This window comes from Lonchura striata, chromosome Z (assembly GCF_050655825.1).
Source record: "Lonchura striata isolate lonStrDom1 chromosome Z, ASM5065582v1, whole genome shotgun sequence".
In the NCBI taxonomy this organism is placed as follows: Eukaryota; Metazoa; Chordata; class Aves; order Passeriformes; family Estrildidae; genus Lonchura; species Lonchura striata.
Window position 1 is genome coordinate 62,052,026 of NC_140740.1, and position 16,565 is coordinate 62,068,590.

General features: G+C 38.9%; 1 protein-coding gene across 19 annotated transcripts in view; it reads left to right on the plus strand.

The window, feature by feature from the left end:
- Positions 1–16,565, plus strand: part of LOC110478036 (TLE family member 1, transcriptional corepressor) — a 136,731-nt gene that overhangs the window by 22,786 nt on the left and 97,380 nt on the right. For 16 of the 19 annotated variants that reach the window (XR_014951026.1, XR_014951027.1, XR_014951019.1 and 13 more), the window contains exon 6: positions 194–298. The exons of 1 other annotated variant lie outside the window; for it this stretch is intronic. Coding sequence is in view for 9 of the 18 variants with exons in the window: in XM_085565975.1 (XP_085422101.1) it covers positions 194–298 (105 nt within the window). In the remaining 9 variants the exon portion in view is untranslated. The remainder of the gene's footprint in view (positions 1–193; positions 299–16,565) is intronic. 2 more of the 19 variants (XM_021544352.4, XM_021544353.4) reach the window with 1 other exon arrangement.

Consider the following 16,565-nt stretch of genomic DNA (forward strand, 5'->3'; position numbering starts at 1 on the left):
CAGGTCTCTTCTTTCCTTTTGAACAGGTGAAAACAAGGGCATTGTTACCTTTTACCTGCATGAGATGTCTTGCAATGGGTAGTGTGGGCTTCTGCAGACAAACTGGTTATTCAAGTATTTGTGATCCTGATTTGATATGGTGTGCTAATACCTTAACACAAATTCCTCCTTATACCCTTTCTTCTTTCAACAGCATCAGCAACAAGTGGCCCAAGCTGTAGAACGTGCCAAACAAGTGACCATGGCTGAATTGAATGCCATCATCGGGGTACGTGGCCTTCCAGGTCTACCTCCTACAGTGTGTATAACTTGCTTTCATATCTTACTGCTTTGCTAGTTTTAAAATAAACTTAATGTTTTGATATCTAGCACTGTTTTGATGCCCAGTGTTGCTAAAGTGTTTTTACTTCACACAGATTTTAGCAGAGATAAAGGTAGTAGTTTACTTTGTCAGAATATAATTTTGGCCGGTGGTGCTGCATGTAATTAAACTTTTCCTGCAAGAAATATAGTTTTAGGAGAGTTGCTTGTTTATTTATGGGTATTTTATGTCAGTTGAGCTAGATACTTTTACCTCATGCTTTTTGTGACACTTGAGTTCTTGGAGCTTATACAACTATTCATTCTTCTTTCTTTTCCTTTCTTGTGAATCTTTCATGAATTTTAAATTAGCAAGCTACTGAATAGAAACTTCACTTGCTTTTGAAGTAGTATTAATTGTCTGACACAGTGTTCTAATAGCCTTTCACCAAGAATGTGCTTTTAAATATGCTAAAAAAGTTAATACCACTTGCTTGTGACTGGTTGTCAATCACAAGTCATTTGCTTTGTATTAATGAACTTTTTGAACCATACATTCCTTCCACTGTATGAGTTCATTTCCCCTGCCACTAAGTCTGGAATATTTCTCATGTTTTCTGCCCTTCTGACTAAGTGAAAGAAGTAGCCGAAACAAGAACCTGTCCTTTCTGATTTTATTCTTATGTGAGCGCCTTGAGTGGATTCAAATTACTCATTTATCAATTTATGTTAATTGCTTGTGAGAAGATGCCCTGCTGGTCTTTATAGTTCCCTCAGACACTTTGTAATGATAATTAGACATGCTGCTGTACGGATTAACAGTGCCATAGTCCAATGACGTCTACAGACAATGGAACCAGTTAATCCATCTGTGCTTAAAATTACATCCCAACTGGAGATGGAAAAAAAAAATAGGAGAGAGGGAGGATTAAAAGAATGAGCCTCAGCTTGAAAATGCTCCTTTCATCAGTTTCTCAATTGCAGATCTGCAGTCGGTTTGCCTGTGGTAAGCTATTGGCAGTCAATTAGGTGAAATAAACTGGGAGGGTGACCTTCATTTCCTTTTAATAGCTTTTCCTCCCTGAAATGGGGAGCTTCAGTGGATTTTCAGCTTAAATTTTATTCAAGCTGCTTTATTACACTTGACAGATTAGCTTTGCATAAACATACCCCCCCTTCAAATCTGTGCTGTTTTTCCTTCGTATCAAATTTTGACTGTTACTTAGTTGATTTGCTAATCACATCTTAGAAACCCACACAATTACATCTGTATTTGTCAGAATCTCCTCTTTGCTTTACTTGTGTAATGAATTAGTTTATGAATACCTGATTTGATCTTTGAAATACCACATGTACATTTGTGGTATTTGATTAGCAAAGATTAGAGAGCCATACTTTCTTACATTTTTTAAAACAAATTGCTTCTTAAGGATGAAAATGGAATGGAAAACCCTTTTTTTCTGAACTGGTTTTAAAGAAGAGTTTATGCAGTAAAAGGAAACGTTAAAACATTTTAAAGCTTCTTTCTTGCCTTAAAATAGTGCTACTTAGACAAACTAAATTTTGCTATCTCAAGCATGTCATGTACTTGTTTTTAATGTCTACACAATACAGCTTAAAAGCCATAGGATCTACAAGTAGCATATGCAATTAAGAACTTCAGGGTTTTTGGGGGAGCAGGGAGGGAAGCTCTTTGGAAGCATGAATAGTAGGCTCTAACATTTTTGTTTTATAATCATCTAAGATTTACCTGAAGAAGTACTTTCCTGTGTCTTATGAAAGACTCCTGAATGATGTTATACCAATCCAAAACTGTGAGTGAGGAAATTAACATGTTGGGCACAAAATTTGTTTGAGAATGTAGATGCATGCATTTACATAGTGTCAAAATTAGATGTATATCCCACTGATCTTTTACAGTCTTATTAATCAGTAGTTACCTTGTGCCGCACAGTAAGTTTCATGCTCTGACATATGCTTGGTTTTGTTTGAAAGGGACGGTGTATGTCCTGGAAAATCTGAATAGCATAAAATCAGGCTGACAATTCAGTGTACCTTTGCTCCCCCTCGCTGAGCACTCAGGGTGTCAAGCCCTTTCCCCAGAGGGGAGGACACGTCAGATGCCTGTCTGTTCCTACAAGCGGCAGCTGCACGGAGGGTGAGCACGGCACAGTTTGATAGCAGCTGTCAGTATTGTTCAGGGGCCCAACTTAGTGTAAAGAACAATGGAAGGGCCATGCTGCTAAAGTGCAGTGGCTTTCAAGATAAGAAAAGATAATAGTAATTTAACGGTTTAGACACCTATTATGGGCATGAAAGATCATCAAACTTCTTTTCAGGATTCAAATAGGCTGGACCAATCTGTAACAGTAGAAGATGCAATCGAGGGGCTTCTGGTGTCACACTACCTAAAATGCATGCGTATGATAATTCTTGAGGATAGGAGGGAAGTTTAATTTTGCTAGCTGGTACTAACTTGCCTGGTTTCTCTTGAGAAAATATGGTATTTTTGCCAGGATTTGTCTTTTTCCCGCCTCTTCCTTTCTGTCCTTAAAGGCCATTGTTTCCTGAAACCAGATGATTCAAGAGTTTTCCAATTGGCTTCCTTTAGTTAGAGATATTCATGTTATTCCTGTGCAATTTGTGAATTCTGGAAGAGAAGAAAGGCTTTTAAATTACTGGGAAAAATGTTTTGAAATACAAAATTATTTTGAACTATATTTTATACTTTTTATTTCCAGTTGAAAACAGGGAAGCCCATTAAAGGACAGACTATGAGGATGGGGATTTATAGTCTCACAGGACCAGGATTTTTCAGAGAATTTGACTACAAAATCAAAAGCCAGGCTTTGGAATAGGTGTATATTAAACATGTTCAAAACAGAATGAATAAATTGACACTTTTTAAAAAGAAAATAATATAGTTGGACTCAGTGAGCTTGCAAGCAATGCTAATCCTCTCTGTTGATTAAAAATCCTTACTTCAGGAAAAAACCCTGGATGATATTTGATTATTAAGTCATACTCCTGGCCTTAGATTCATCCTACGTGTTCTTGAAGCCTTTTACTATCAGCCACGGGTTAGCAGTGTGGCTAAACAATCTCTTTTCATTTTTTTTTTTTTTAATAGCACCATTTAATATTTATTATAATAGGCTAGGATGAAGTAGCAGTTTTGGTAGATAAATAATGAACAAAGCAGAAACCCTAACTAAAAGGTTAAGTGCCCTTATTTCCTTGGCCTTGATGGAGCTTAACTTGTTCAGTTAAGGAGGAATCTAGATCATGGTATGAAAGAATTAGGTAGACTATTTTGGTGTAACTTGAAGACTTGTTTTGGCTTTTTTGTGGGTGGTTTGGGTTTTTTTGTGTTTTGTTTTGTTATTTGCTGGTTTTTTTGTGGGGTTGTTTCCTTGAGATATGTCTAGAAAAGAATAGGTTTATGTTAGGTAGTATAAGTAACAGTTAAATTGGTATGTCTGGGTTTGAACAGTGGAAGATTAGATTTACTTTCCAATCAATAAATTAGTTTTATATGCAAATATCTGAATGAGAAATACAAACAGCAAGCAGGCAACTTTCTCTAGCACTGTATTTTTGATGCATGATTTCAGCATACCATTGAGAAGCCAGGTATGGCTTATTTTTTCTGTTGAGGTGGGTTGCTAATGATTTAGTGAAATATGTATCTTTTTGACTGACAGTTCTCCTGAGACAGATTGAGTTGTTGGCCTCCAAGAGGCCTCTCCACTGTTGCATGAGATGATTGGCTAAGGGATTAGCAAGATTTGGGATTATTTTTTCTCTCTTGGCTGTGGTTGCCAGCTATCTCTGGGATTGTAGTGTGTGAAGCTTAAGAGGATGAGGTTAACCTCTTGAGGGTTTATTCTTATGAGTGTGTAGTTAATCCTTAGAAAACCTATAAATAACTAGGCTGTATGTTTCATTATAAAATAGAAATACAGACTAGAGCAGAAGTGAATGCAGAATTTAGTACAAGGGAAGAGCTAAGCAGCTGTAGCATTACTTGAGATCCTTCTCAGGCATGATCTGCATTATGTGCTGAGGGAGGGGAAATTGCCTAGTTCTTTTAAATTAAATAATATGAGATCTAGTGAGCACAAGACACTCTCCTCACTTTTGACATAAACTCCATAACTGCAAGTCTAAATTACTGAACTCTGGCAATAGGAGCTCTATTGTGTAACAACATCCTGGGTTATTCTTCATATTCTAGAACACATAGAAACATTAGTTTTATCCTAGGATTCATGGTAGTCACTTTTAGAATGCAAAGGCTCCCAACTTAGTTTACCAGTTTAAAGTAGATAGCAAGGGAGGAAGGTACTTGTCAGCATGATAGTGAGTGTTTTCAAAATACCAGTCCCCAAACAATGGCCAGATTTTTGCTGTTAGTGCTGAGTTTGGAGAAAAATATGGAAGTGGTATTGATATGTATTGGTAGCTTGACCTACTCAAAAGAGAAAATCTGGGAGAAGATGTGTAAAATATGAAAGAGCGGTGTTAAACTTGGTTTCCTCTTGACACCCCACCCCCACACACCCAGTCTCTGTGGACTGATGGGAAATTACAAATCTTGAAATAGCAATATAGAGGAAGGTAGTATCTAAATAAGGAAGGTAGTGTCTTAATGAGAAAATTTTCTGCAGAAGAAGGTATTCTCAGTCATTATGGAGAGGGCAAAATTGCATCCAAAAGTTAAATGCAATTGAGGTGCAGGCCAGACCTCCCTTGTCTTGCAAAACTTCATGTGGGATGGATGGAAAAAGCTTCACCTTGGATCTTGCCCAAAAAGAAAAACAAAATAACTTCAGGTGGCTCTCATCAATTATCTAGTATCTAAACTACAAGTCAAAGGTAAGACTGAGCGTGCAGTTGCAAATTTGTGAAGCCTAAGAGCTTTCAGGAAAGGAGTGAAAATATGACAGTTGAACAAAAATATTGTTAACTAGTGCTAAAACCTGAAGATAGGCAGATGCAAATGTGAGTGCAGAGAGAAGGCAGATTCTTATGAGTTAACATCTGAGGTACCAAATGTGAGTTGATGCCTCTTGCAAGATTCCTTTTTACTGAGTTGGTGTTGGGGATATAGTGTGTACATTTTGAATGCTGTAGATCTCAAAACTGGTCTGCTTTTCAGCAGAGGTGAAATAAGTTTAGTGGCAAAATGTGTGTGTGACAATATTAAAAAAAAAAAAGTCTCATTGGAACGTGGTTTCAGGGAGGGTTAGATAGAAGGATTTGATATTGAAGAGTTGATTCATTTTGTGTACTTGGATCCAAATGATTCTGTTTAGACTGGTTTAGAAAAAGTGGTTTTGGTGAAATACAAGTGGCTGAAGTTGGATACAAATGCTGAAATAGTGAAGGTGAAAGCAAGAATTTGAGGAATGTAGTTGGAGCAGTACACATATGTATTCATATATGTAATTGCCACAGAGGGTAAGTTATTTAATCCTAGAGGAAAGTATTACTTCCTCTAGAAAGTGATTCGACTCACCTCTTGATTCAAGTGTATAAGCAGAATAGCTTACCTACTTTGAAGATAGTGTTAAAGTGGATAATAGTCATAAAAATGAAGTTATTAAGTAAAATAAGACAAAATTAAGAGATGTACATAATATTTCTCTTTTACAAATGTCTGCTTTGCTTTCATACTTAGTGAGATATATTGGGGAATTGGAGTAGACGAAGAGTCAGTAGGGTGAGATGTGATGTAACCTTAAGTACTTGTCTGGAAAGTAGTTGGAAATATGATATGTTGGGAGAAGGAAGGAGTTCGGTGGGAGAGCTGTATTGGTTGGCGTAGACAAACAAAAAATTCAGCTTGGACTGCGTGTGAGGAGAAAAGAAATGTAAAGAATTTAGGTGAGTAAGGATGGTGGATGGTTATGTTCATGGAGCTGTCCCATCCCAGCATGAGTAGGAGTAGAGGAAGTTGTTGGGAGTTAGTATGTTGAACAATGCAGAGCAGCAGGTTGGACTGCTTTGCAGTAAAAGTGGTGCAAAGAATGAACCATACAGATTTTGAGAACACAAACTGAGGTGAATTAATCATCACTGCATGGATGGGAGTGATGTGGACTGCACAGGCAAAATATACCTCTAACTAGGTGCCATTGTCAATAATGGGGTCTCTTGAGTGTAGGAGAGTGCAGAGGAATATGCAGGTAGAGGAAGAATAGGGGACACAATGTTTAATATTTGCAAGTATGAAAATATTAAACATTGGAATTCTACAACAAAACAGCAGCCTGCTTGCTGTGTTTTTCATGAAAGAAGAGCAGGACAGAGATAGGGACTGTGGGAGGACTAGACAAGAAGCTTGCTTGCCTTACTCTTGCATAGAGAGAGGCTAGCATAGGCAGTTAGGATAACTTTAGGAAATAGTAAAGGCAGAACAAAGATGTGGTTTTTCCACAGTTTTCTGCAGTATTTTTCCACAGTAACTCTTCAATATGCATGAGAGTTTGTTTCAATTGCAGAATTTCTGCTAGCTAGTAACTGCATTCTTTTTAAGTGTTTTAAAGTACTTGCTGAACTACCAAGGTCGCTATCTTGTATAGCATTTAATTGCCTGAAAATAATACTCAACTACCTGAAACAGTATCTCATGCTATTTATAAAGGCGTTGGCTAGCTGGCTCTTCAGATTGAGTACTTATAAGCAGCAGTAGTGAGAAAGTAAAAGCAAGAATTGGCAAAAGTGTTTAAGGGCATGTTCAGAAGTAATTGTTGTTTGTTGTGTTGAAGTTATGTTATGTAGAAAAAGCATACAAGCTTCTGGTCTTGGCTTGGAACACTAAATAAAGATTGGTGCACTGCTTTTCTTATGACTGTCATATATTTAATTTATTGGTGTCTCTGAAATGTTTTTGTAGTTAGTGGTAGCTGAGATAGTGAGTATAATTTCAAATCCTCTATTTAACTTCTGGATTTTAATTTACAGAAAGCCTTGCTACTTAATTGCTGTCATGTTCAGCAAGAGTTAAATTTCTGGAGACTAAAAGAGCCTGGAAGGAAAATAAATACTCTTTAAGATAATCATGTGTCAGTAATAAAACTCTCTAGAGTAATATCTGTAAGTCATTTCCAAATTGGTGCATGCTTGAACTAGTTGTTTTTGGCAACTGTGCAGTAGGAGCATGCTTCTGAAATGTTGTTGGATGGTGGTGGTATGCTAACAGTAGCTAAAAAGGCAAATACTAGATTTAAGGTTAGAAGGTGAGTAATAGCAGGAATTTATGATTGCCGCAGAAATGAAATGTGCTGGCAGTTTCTGCAGAGCAGAAGCCGTGTGTGCTGACAGCTTCATTCCAGAGACTTCAGGCTCACATCTGAGCCTTCAGAGGAGGCAATATGTACTTGTCTAAAATTAAAGAAAAGCTTTGCTCTTGAACTGACTTACAGTGGCAGTGATGGAGGAACATGAATGGTTTCAGAAAACGTTTGTCTTTCTGGACCAAGAGATTTTAAGGTAATTTTCTGCCACTTTTAGACTGTGGTTCTGAATTCGTTACTTCCTTTTAGAGTCTGGGAAGTCCTTTGGTGGAGACATGTTTTCCCAAGTAAGGATAATTTTTTCTGTGGTGACTCTGACTATACCCTTCATGTCCTGTGGCATCTGTTTTTTTACAAAGGCTTGTCTGGCTCTTCCATTGTGGCAGTCCTTTTCTCCTGGTTCCTTTCAGCTTTGCTGTTTATCCCTTATTTCTTCAGAATTTAGCCTAAGAAATGAAAAAAAAGCCAAAAAGTCTTTATCTAAGTTAAAAACAAGGTAAATAACATAATTAATACAAAGACCCTTAAAAACATGGTCATCTGATTCAGTTCTATTTGGTATTTTTTTTGCTATGCAGTGTTTGAGACATAAATTGTTCTTAAATGAGCCCTGGAATACACATTCTTTATACATATAAATGCCCTGAAGATCCGTATTTTTACATAGAAGTATAAACACTAAATATATATGTAACATACACAGAACAGTACATGTAATATATAGTAAAAGTTGTACGTAATGATATATTACTGATATATTAAGATGTAAAATATTGTGTATATGTTATATAAAATACGGTTTGCTTGTACATACATAAAAGTTAGACAAGCAAAAGGGCTTCTTTAGTTTGTGGACTGCTTGTGTTACTCTACTCATACTTCAGTGGGTCTGCATGTGGTACAACCTACAGAGTTTTAGGTTGACTTGCATTGCCTAAAGCACAGGGGAAGGAAGAAAACCCTTTTCTATCAGCAAAAGCTTTTGTATGGGTGCAGCTATGGTAGGAGAGTGTTAATGCACCTTGGGGAGATGTTAGTGAACTGGAAGAATTCCATCTGCTGGTGATGCCCTGCATCCTCGCTGCAGGGCTCTGCCTGTGTACAGTGGGATGATCCACAGAGGCTCCACAGCCTAGAGAGGCTTCTCTGATGAAAATGCCAGTCCTGCTGGCAGTGCTATATGATTATTCTCTCTATGATGGAAAAAAAGTACTGTGTATGTACTGGTACTGGCCATGTAATTAAAAGCAACCCAAGCCTTTCTGGTGTTGGGAGAATCTTTTTTCTCTTTGTGTTGAAAAAAATAAAAATTTTTCATAAAAGTAGAAAATGAATGCAAGCCAAAGAATACATATGTATAGAATCAGAATCAAAGAATGGGTAAGGTTGGAAGTAACCACAGGGGGACATCTGGTCCAGCCTCCCTACTCAAGCCAGGTCATCCCAGAGCACATGGCACAGTACTGTGTCCAGATGGTTCTTGAATATCTCCCTTGAGGGAGACTCCAAAACCTTTCTTGGCAACCTGTGTGCCAGTGCTCGGTCACCTGCACAGTAAAGAAGTTCTTTGTGTTCAAGTGGAGCTTCACGTGCATCAGTTTGTGCCCATTGCCTTTTGTCCTGTTGCTCAGCCCCCCTGAGCAGAGCCTGGATCCATCCACTGACAGCATCCTATCAGATACTGACAGAGACTGATGAGTACCCATCGTCTCTTCTTGAGGCCGAAGAGGCCCAGCTCTCTCAGCCTTTCCTCTTATGAGAGGTGTTCCATTTCCCTAATCATCTTGATAACTTCACCAGGTGAAGGCTTCACTAGGGCTGAGTGGAGGGGCCAGATCACTTCCCTTGCTGCTGGCACCTCTCTTCCTAACACATCCCAGGGCACCATTCTTGGTCACCAGGACACGCTGCTGGCTCATGGACAGCTTGTTGTCCATCAGGACCCCCAGGTTCTTCTCCACAGACCTGCTTTCTGATCTGCTCCACAGATCAGTCTCAGGTGCTTGGGGTGATTCCTTCCCAGGGCAGAGCCCTTGTTGAATTTCAGAAGGTTCCTCTCTGCCCATCTCTCCACCTTTTTGAGGCCCTTCTTAAGGGCTGCACTCTGGGGTATGGCCACTGCTCCAGCTCTATGTCGTTAGTGACCTGCTGAGGAGGCATCTGTCACTTTGTCAGAGTCACTGATAAGCAAATTAAACAATAGTGGAGTCATTTTGGACCTTGGGGTACAGGCTTCCAGTTAGGCTTCATTTTGTTTTGAAGTAGTTCATGGATTACTTCGAGCATGTTGCTGGACCTTCTGTATCTTATTTCTTTATTTTAATAGTTAAAGTGACAAAAGAGCTTATTTTACTTACAGTGGAGCACTGAATTACAGCTTTTCTATCTTATTTCAGTTACCTTAGAGTGGAAATTAATTTGTAAAAAAAAGGAATGTTTGGGGATTGTGTGTGGCAAGATGCCTTTATGCCAGTATAGTATCAGTTTTCTGTTTTATGAGAGGCAATTTATGCAACCCTTTACTGCTTAAAAATGTTGTTGTGCAATTTATACTTATTAGTGTGGTTTGTGTTGTCTGAAAAAGCGAAAACAGGAAATGGGAAAAGGTTTGAAGAGCTTTCTGTTCAGAAATTTAACAGACTTGAGTTAACTTACATCTTCTCTCTGACTTGGATATTTGCTTTCTGACATAAATTTTCTTCCCAGTAAAGTTGTGGGGTTTCCTTTGCTTTTTTTTTGTGGGATTTGAAAATCAGTGTGAAGACCCCAAGACACTAACCTATATATCTCCTTTAATAAAGCATGATAAAGGAACAGGATTTTACCCATGAGACAGTTGGGCCGTTAAATAATCATGCCACTGCCACACAAATTCTGCATGTGTGAAATATACGGCTTTGAATAGCTTTTGTCAATGTTGTCCTTTTAGGGACTTAAACTTCTGTAGTACAATGACATTTCATGTGGTTTATAGATGGAAGAGACTTGCTGAAGACACTATTCTTTATTTCTGAAGGGACATTCTCTTCCCACATTAGGCACTATGGCTTGTTCACATAAGGATCATTTTCAAACAGCTTCTACAAACCCACATCCTTGGCTCATTAGCTAGACATGCTTGGTGGGCACTTTAGAGTTTGTTTACTGCCGTAGAGTGTGGCTTTCTTCCTGTCAGAATAGAGGATTTAAAAGATAAGGAAGCAAGGAAACCAAATTGACCAAAACAAAGAAATATTTCAAAAGAAGTAGTTAGAAAATTAAGAAATTATAGTGGTACCTGACTCAATTTTCTAAAACTTGTTTAAACAGTGAGAATTGGCATACGGTTTAGTGGCAGGCCTGTCACTAGCAGCGGGGCTACAAAGATGATTAAGGAACTGGAGCATCTCACTTATGAAGAAAGGCTTACAGACCTGGGCCTGTTCAGCCTCAAACAGAGATGATTGAGGTGATGATGAAGTCCTCATCATTGGCTATCAATATCTGAAGAGAGGATATCAGAGGATGGATCCAGGCTCTGCTTGGTGGTGCCGAGCAATAGGGCAAGAGGCCACTGTCACAGACTAATGAACAGGAAGTTACATTTGAATATGAGGAAGGACTTCTTTACTTTGTGGGTGATCTAGTGCTGGAATTGCTTGTTCAGACAGGTTTTGCAATCTCCCTCATTGGAGATAATCAAGAACTACATGGACACAGTCCTGTGCCATGTGCTCTAGGATGACCTGGGTTAAGCAGAGAGGTTGCACCAGATGTTCCCCTGTGGTCCCTTGAAACCTCAGGCATTCTGTGATTCTGCAGTCAGCAAATCATAAAATTGTTAAGGTTGGAAGAGACCACTGAAGGCCATCTGATCTACTTGCTCCTGCTGAAACAGGACCACCTAGGGCCTGTTATGCAGGACCATGTTCATACATCTTTTGAGTATGTTCAAAGATGGAAACTTCAAAGCTCCCTGGGTAGCTTGTGCCAGAGCTTGGTCAAAAATGAGTGATAGATTATAAAGGTAGGGGACTGGGGTATGTCTTATGAAGAGGGACTGAGAGACCTGGGACTATTTAGACATCTCTAGACATATTGTTTGATGCTCTCTGTTTTGGTCATGTCTCTTGTAAGGAGAAACTCAGAACAGGGTATAGTAATCCAGCTGTAGTTCCCACAGTGATAAGTAGAGAAGAAGGATTCCCTCCGTAGACCTGCTAGCAATATGTTGTCTAATGCAGCCCAAGATGCCATTCGTCTGCTTTTCCACAAGGGAACATTGCTGCTGGCGCATGCACAGTGTGGTATGGAAGGATCTTTTCTGCAAAACTGCTTTCTAGCTGTGTGGATCCCAATATATATGAGTTTATGGTATTGTTCCTCCTGGTGTAGGATAGTGCACTAGCCCTTGTTGAATGTCATGAGATTCCCTAGAGTCCATTTTTTCAGGTGGTTGAGTTGTCTATGAATGTTATCTCAGCTGACAGGTGTATCACCCATTCTTCACAGTTGTGTACAGTCAGAAAAAGAAAGCAAACTCAGACCTTAGTTTTGTAAATTGCTGTAGTGGTACTGAAGATGACGGTTGAAATAGGTCACAAGGAAGTGTCTTGTGGGGACTATTAACACACTTTGTGTGGTGATATTATCAAGGAAAAAGAACCATGTAGAAGCATTAAGAAAGAAATATGACAGCTGCTGCCAAAGCACAATTGGGGAATGGAGCCGTAAGCAGCACACATTTGATATTTCATAAATAAATCTATTTACCTATGATAGAAAGGTTTGGATTGGAAGAAATGTTCAAAGATCAAACTAAAACCCTCTGCCATGGGGACAGAAACACCTTCCACAAGACAGGTTGCCCAAAATCCCATCCAACCTTGACTTTGAACACTTCCAGGGTTGGGGCATCCAGTGTCTCACCACCCACAACATAAAAGTTTTGTCATTGCGTCCAGTGTAAACTTACCACCTTTCAGTGTAAAGCTACAGCCTTGTTCTGTAGGTACAGGTCCTGGTAAAAATTTTCTTACAGACCCACTTTGTATATAAATATCCAGGTAAGGTCTTCTTGGAGCCTTCAGACTAAACAAACCCAACTTTGTCTTTTTTTATTAGGAAATTTGTTCCAGCCCTCTTGGATAATTTTTGTGGGCCTCCTTTGAACCTGCTGTAGCAGGTTAATGTCTTTCTTGCACTGTAGACCCCAGAGCAGGGCATGGTATTCCAGTAAGCATCTCATGATGTAGAGGGAAGTAAAGGAACAACTATTCCTTCAACCTGCTGGCCAAATTCTTTTGATGCAGCCCAGCATACAATTGGCTTTCTGGGCTGCAGATGTAGTAATCCAATGTTCTAGCACCTGCCAGTCCTTTCCAGCAGGGCCATTCCCAAGCTCTTCATCCCCCAGCCTAGGAATTGTCACAGCTCTAGTGCCAGACATTGCATTTGGCCTTGTGGAGCATCTTGAGAACCTCATGAGATGGTCCCACTTCTCAGGCCTGTCAAGGTCCATCTCGATGTCACCCCTTTCCTTAAGTGAACTTTCCTTAAGTGAACACCAAGCACTGCACGGCTTGGTGTCATCTGCAAACTTGCAGAAGGCACAGTCAGTCCTATTTCCTGTTATTGATGAAGGTCTTGAGTAATGTTGGTCACATTTTATGCTCCTGAGGGATGCTGCTTATTACTGTTTTCTACAGAGGTGTGAAGCCATTGACTCTGGTTTTAGTTTCATTGACTCTTCAGATGTAGTCATCCTTCCAGTTTCTCATCCATGTAATAACTCATCCTTCAATGAACTATTTCTTTGAGTGGCAAGAATTTTGTGAGGGGCCATATTGAAGACATGCCTCAAAGAATCCTTAAGTAGATGGTATCTTTTCCTCTTCCCATGTCCATGGATGTAGTCACTTTTGTAGAATAATGTGAATATGTTCTTCCAAGTGATTGTTGTCCTGAAATATGTTCTACCCTATAGCTGAAATGCTCTTTGGAAAGTACTTACAGAAATCTAAATGTAAGTATTAATTAACAGCTTAGAGGATCTGTTGAGTTTCCTCCTGCCAAATTTGAATTGCTGGTACTGTGGGTTGTACATACAGGGCTTTTAGTTTTTTTAGGGTAAGGGAAAAAATGTGATGTGACAGGAGCATAGGCTTGAGTTACTTCCTTTTTTGCAAGGTTATATTTGCAATACTGGTTTTAAGAATACCTTTAAAATTGTTAGGAGGTGCTTGCTCAGAGATGATAATGCTGTTTTTTGTATGCTGAGTTTTGGGTCTTTATGGTTTAGTTATGGAGACACTGGGAAATAAAAACCTGAGGCAATAAAACCAACATCTAAGGAGTACAGTAATATCAGTTTGTAATTCCTTTTCCCTCTTTGCAAATATTAAGAACTTCTGGAAATGGTGGATGAACTACAGATATTTTAAAAATCACTGCTGTGGCTAATTATCTTAAGTGCAGTCACTTAAGTATGCATCATTGCGCTTTTCTCTACCTTCCTGCTTTCCTCTGAAAGTGGACACAGCCTTTGCTCTGCAAGTAATGATAATAATTGGTACTAAGACAGACCTGTTACTCATCCGTTTTTGAGCACATTTCTTATGGCAGATGTCTAGTTTTTAATTAACTGCTAATGAACATGCCTAGTAGACCATGATACTGCTGCCAGCCTACTCCATTTTATATCTCACTGCTGCTAAGCTCTTAAAAGGTTACAGAGCAGGCATTAGTGTCTTTGAAGTGATGGGAAAGTGATTATATGCATAATATAATTGTTTGTAGGATCTACTATGGCAAATACTGAGTTACTAAATGCATCTGGTGAACATTGCTGTTATCCCTCCCCCTGGTCTTTTTCTTCCTTTATGTGCAGCACATATTCCTTTTATCCCTTCTACAAAGATAATACAATAAGCTTTTAAAAATTAAAGTTTTTTAAATAAAACGAATATGAAGTTCTGGAAAGGATCATCTTTATGGGTGATCCCTTGTCTCTTAGGGAGAACTTCAAACCTTTTATGAATAAGTAACACATAAGCAATAAATCAATATATTAAAGACCTGGACAACAATGAACATCAGATAATAAACATGAAATCATGAGGTAACTTTGACTTAAAAGACCATGATCAGGATTTCAGTTTTAAGTCAGTTTCATGTAATGCCATATTTATGGATCTTTGTGTACCATGCCTGTAAGTAACCATCTGCAAAGCTACAAAAATGTGCAGAGCAGCTTTGCAATGCACTTGCAGCTCTCACACCACACCTTGCCCATTGTGCCCCACTATTTGTGTGCAGTACCACCAGTGAGCACAGGACACATCCCTTACACTCTCAGCTTCAGAACCTTTCACAGAGTATTAATCTTTTCCACATTTCTCAGACTTTCATAATGTGTGGTATGTAGCTACAAACCAGAGCCAGGGAAATGGTAACATGCCCCTAACATTCCTTAAAATGTTAACTTGTGCTTCCTGAAATCAAGTGGGTTAACTTGTTTGCTAATTAAACCAAGCAGGAGAAAGATGAATAAGGGTTATCTTTGTACACTTCCCAAATGGTGGGGCCAAAAATGGAAACAATTTAACTCATGTTCCCTGTTTCAAACTTCCGGTGGTCACTGCAAAAGAAGCTAGTTTGAGCTTATTGTTGGAGAAGGGAGGAGGCTTTTCTCCATGAAACCAGTTTGGAAGGAATAAATCACTTTCTAATCTTAGGCAGTTGCACACAAAACTAAGTAATGTGGGGTGATAGTACAGCTGGGGACAAGTAAGACTGATGCCAGCAATGCTGCACAGTACTGCTGATGGAAGTTGCCTCAGAGCTAGAGTGAAGATGACTGACCTGGCTGCAGTGGTCAGTGAGGAAGGAGGTGAAGAAATCACCATCTCTGAGAGAGGCTGCCAAAATATCAGGTTATCACCTGTTTTGAGAAAATGTGCTGGAAACTACTGAAGTCTTGGTTAAGTGTGGAGAGGGATGTCATATTGCTCTTTAGAGGCTGGATTCAAAAAACAAACAAAACCCCCAAACCAAACCTCTGCGGTCCTATCAGACCTTAAGTAAAGCTTCACTAGCAAAAACTGATTGATACTGTAGAAAATGGTCTACTGTGTTAACTACTTTAAAATCAAAATTATTCCTAATGCTTCCTTCAAAATGTTGCCTTCTGTAAACACATTAAATTAGAAGAATAAGTTATCTTTTACCTTGTTTTCTAAACATTTTGAAAAGGATGATGATCAGATGTATGTTTTGACACGTGGCTTCTTATGCAGCATTCAAAAATAAATTCCTGATATGTGGTGTGAGAAAGATTTGGCAAATGCGTGGCTTTGTAGAAGTGACTAAATGGATTGTGGTAAATTTAAAGATTGTATTGTAATTCAAAATAAGTAAATGATTACTGCATGACAGTTGGGACAGCAGAAAAGTGAAAAATTAGCAAGTTCAGTGCAGAGTTCTTGAATGTCAACCCCTGTGTCTACATAGTTTTATAAACATTTTTTTGAGTTGAGTTTTTTTGGTACGATGTGTGAAATATTGTAAGCTGCAGTCCAGGTATGATTTCAGTAGCTGCCAGTAGTAAAAAAAAAAAGCTGTAAAAATTTTATATACTGTTACAGGACCACTAGCATTCACCTGGTCAAACTTGAGTTCATTCTGTTCAGTCATATGTTAATTTGTCTCCTTTTCGATCCAATGAATTGGATGGCACTCTAGCTTTTTCCTGGTATCTGCCTTGAACAGAGGGATAGTGGAGAGTGGCCAAGGTGGAGAGAATTGTTCTATCTTCTATTCATATGCTCAGACAGAAGGAAGCAGGAGAGAAAGGCAGAATACCTGTTAACCTGGAGTAGATTATGGGTGCTATGACTAAATTAAAGGTGCTTTTGAAGATTCATTTTCTAAAAAACCACTGTGCTAAGCATTTTAGGCAAATTAAATGGATAGCTGAACTTGGTA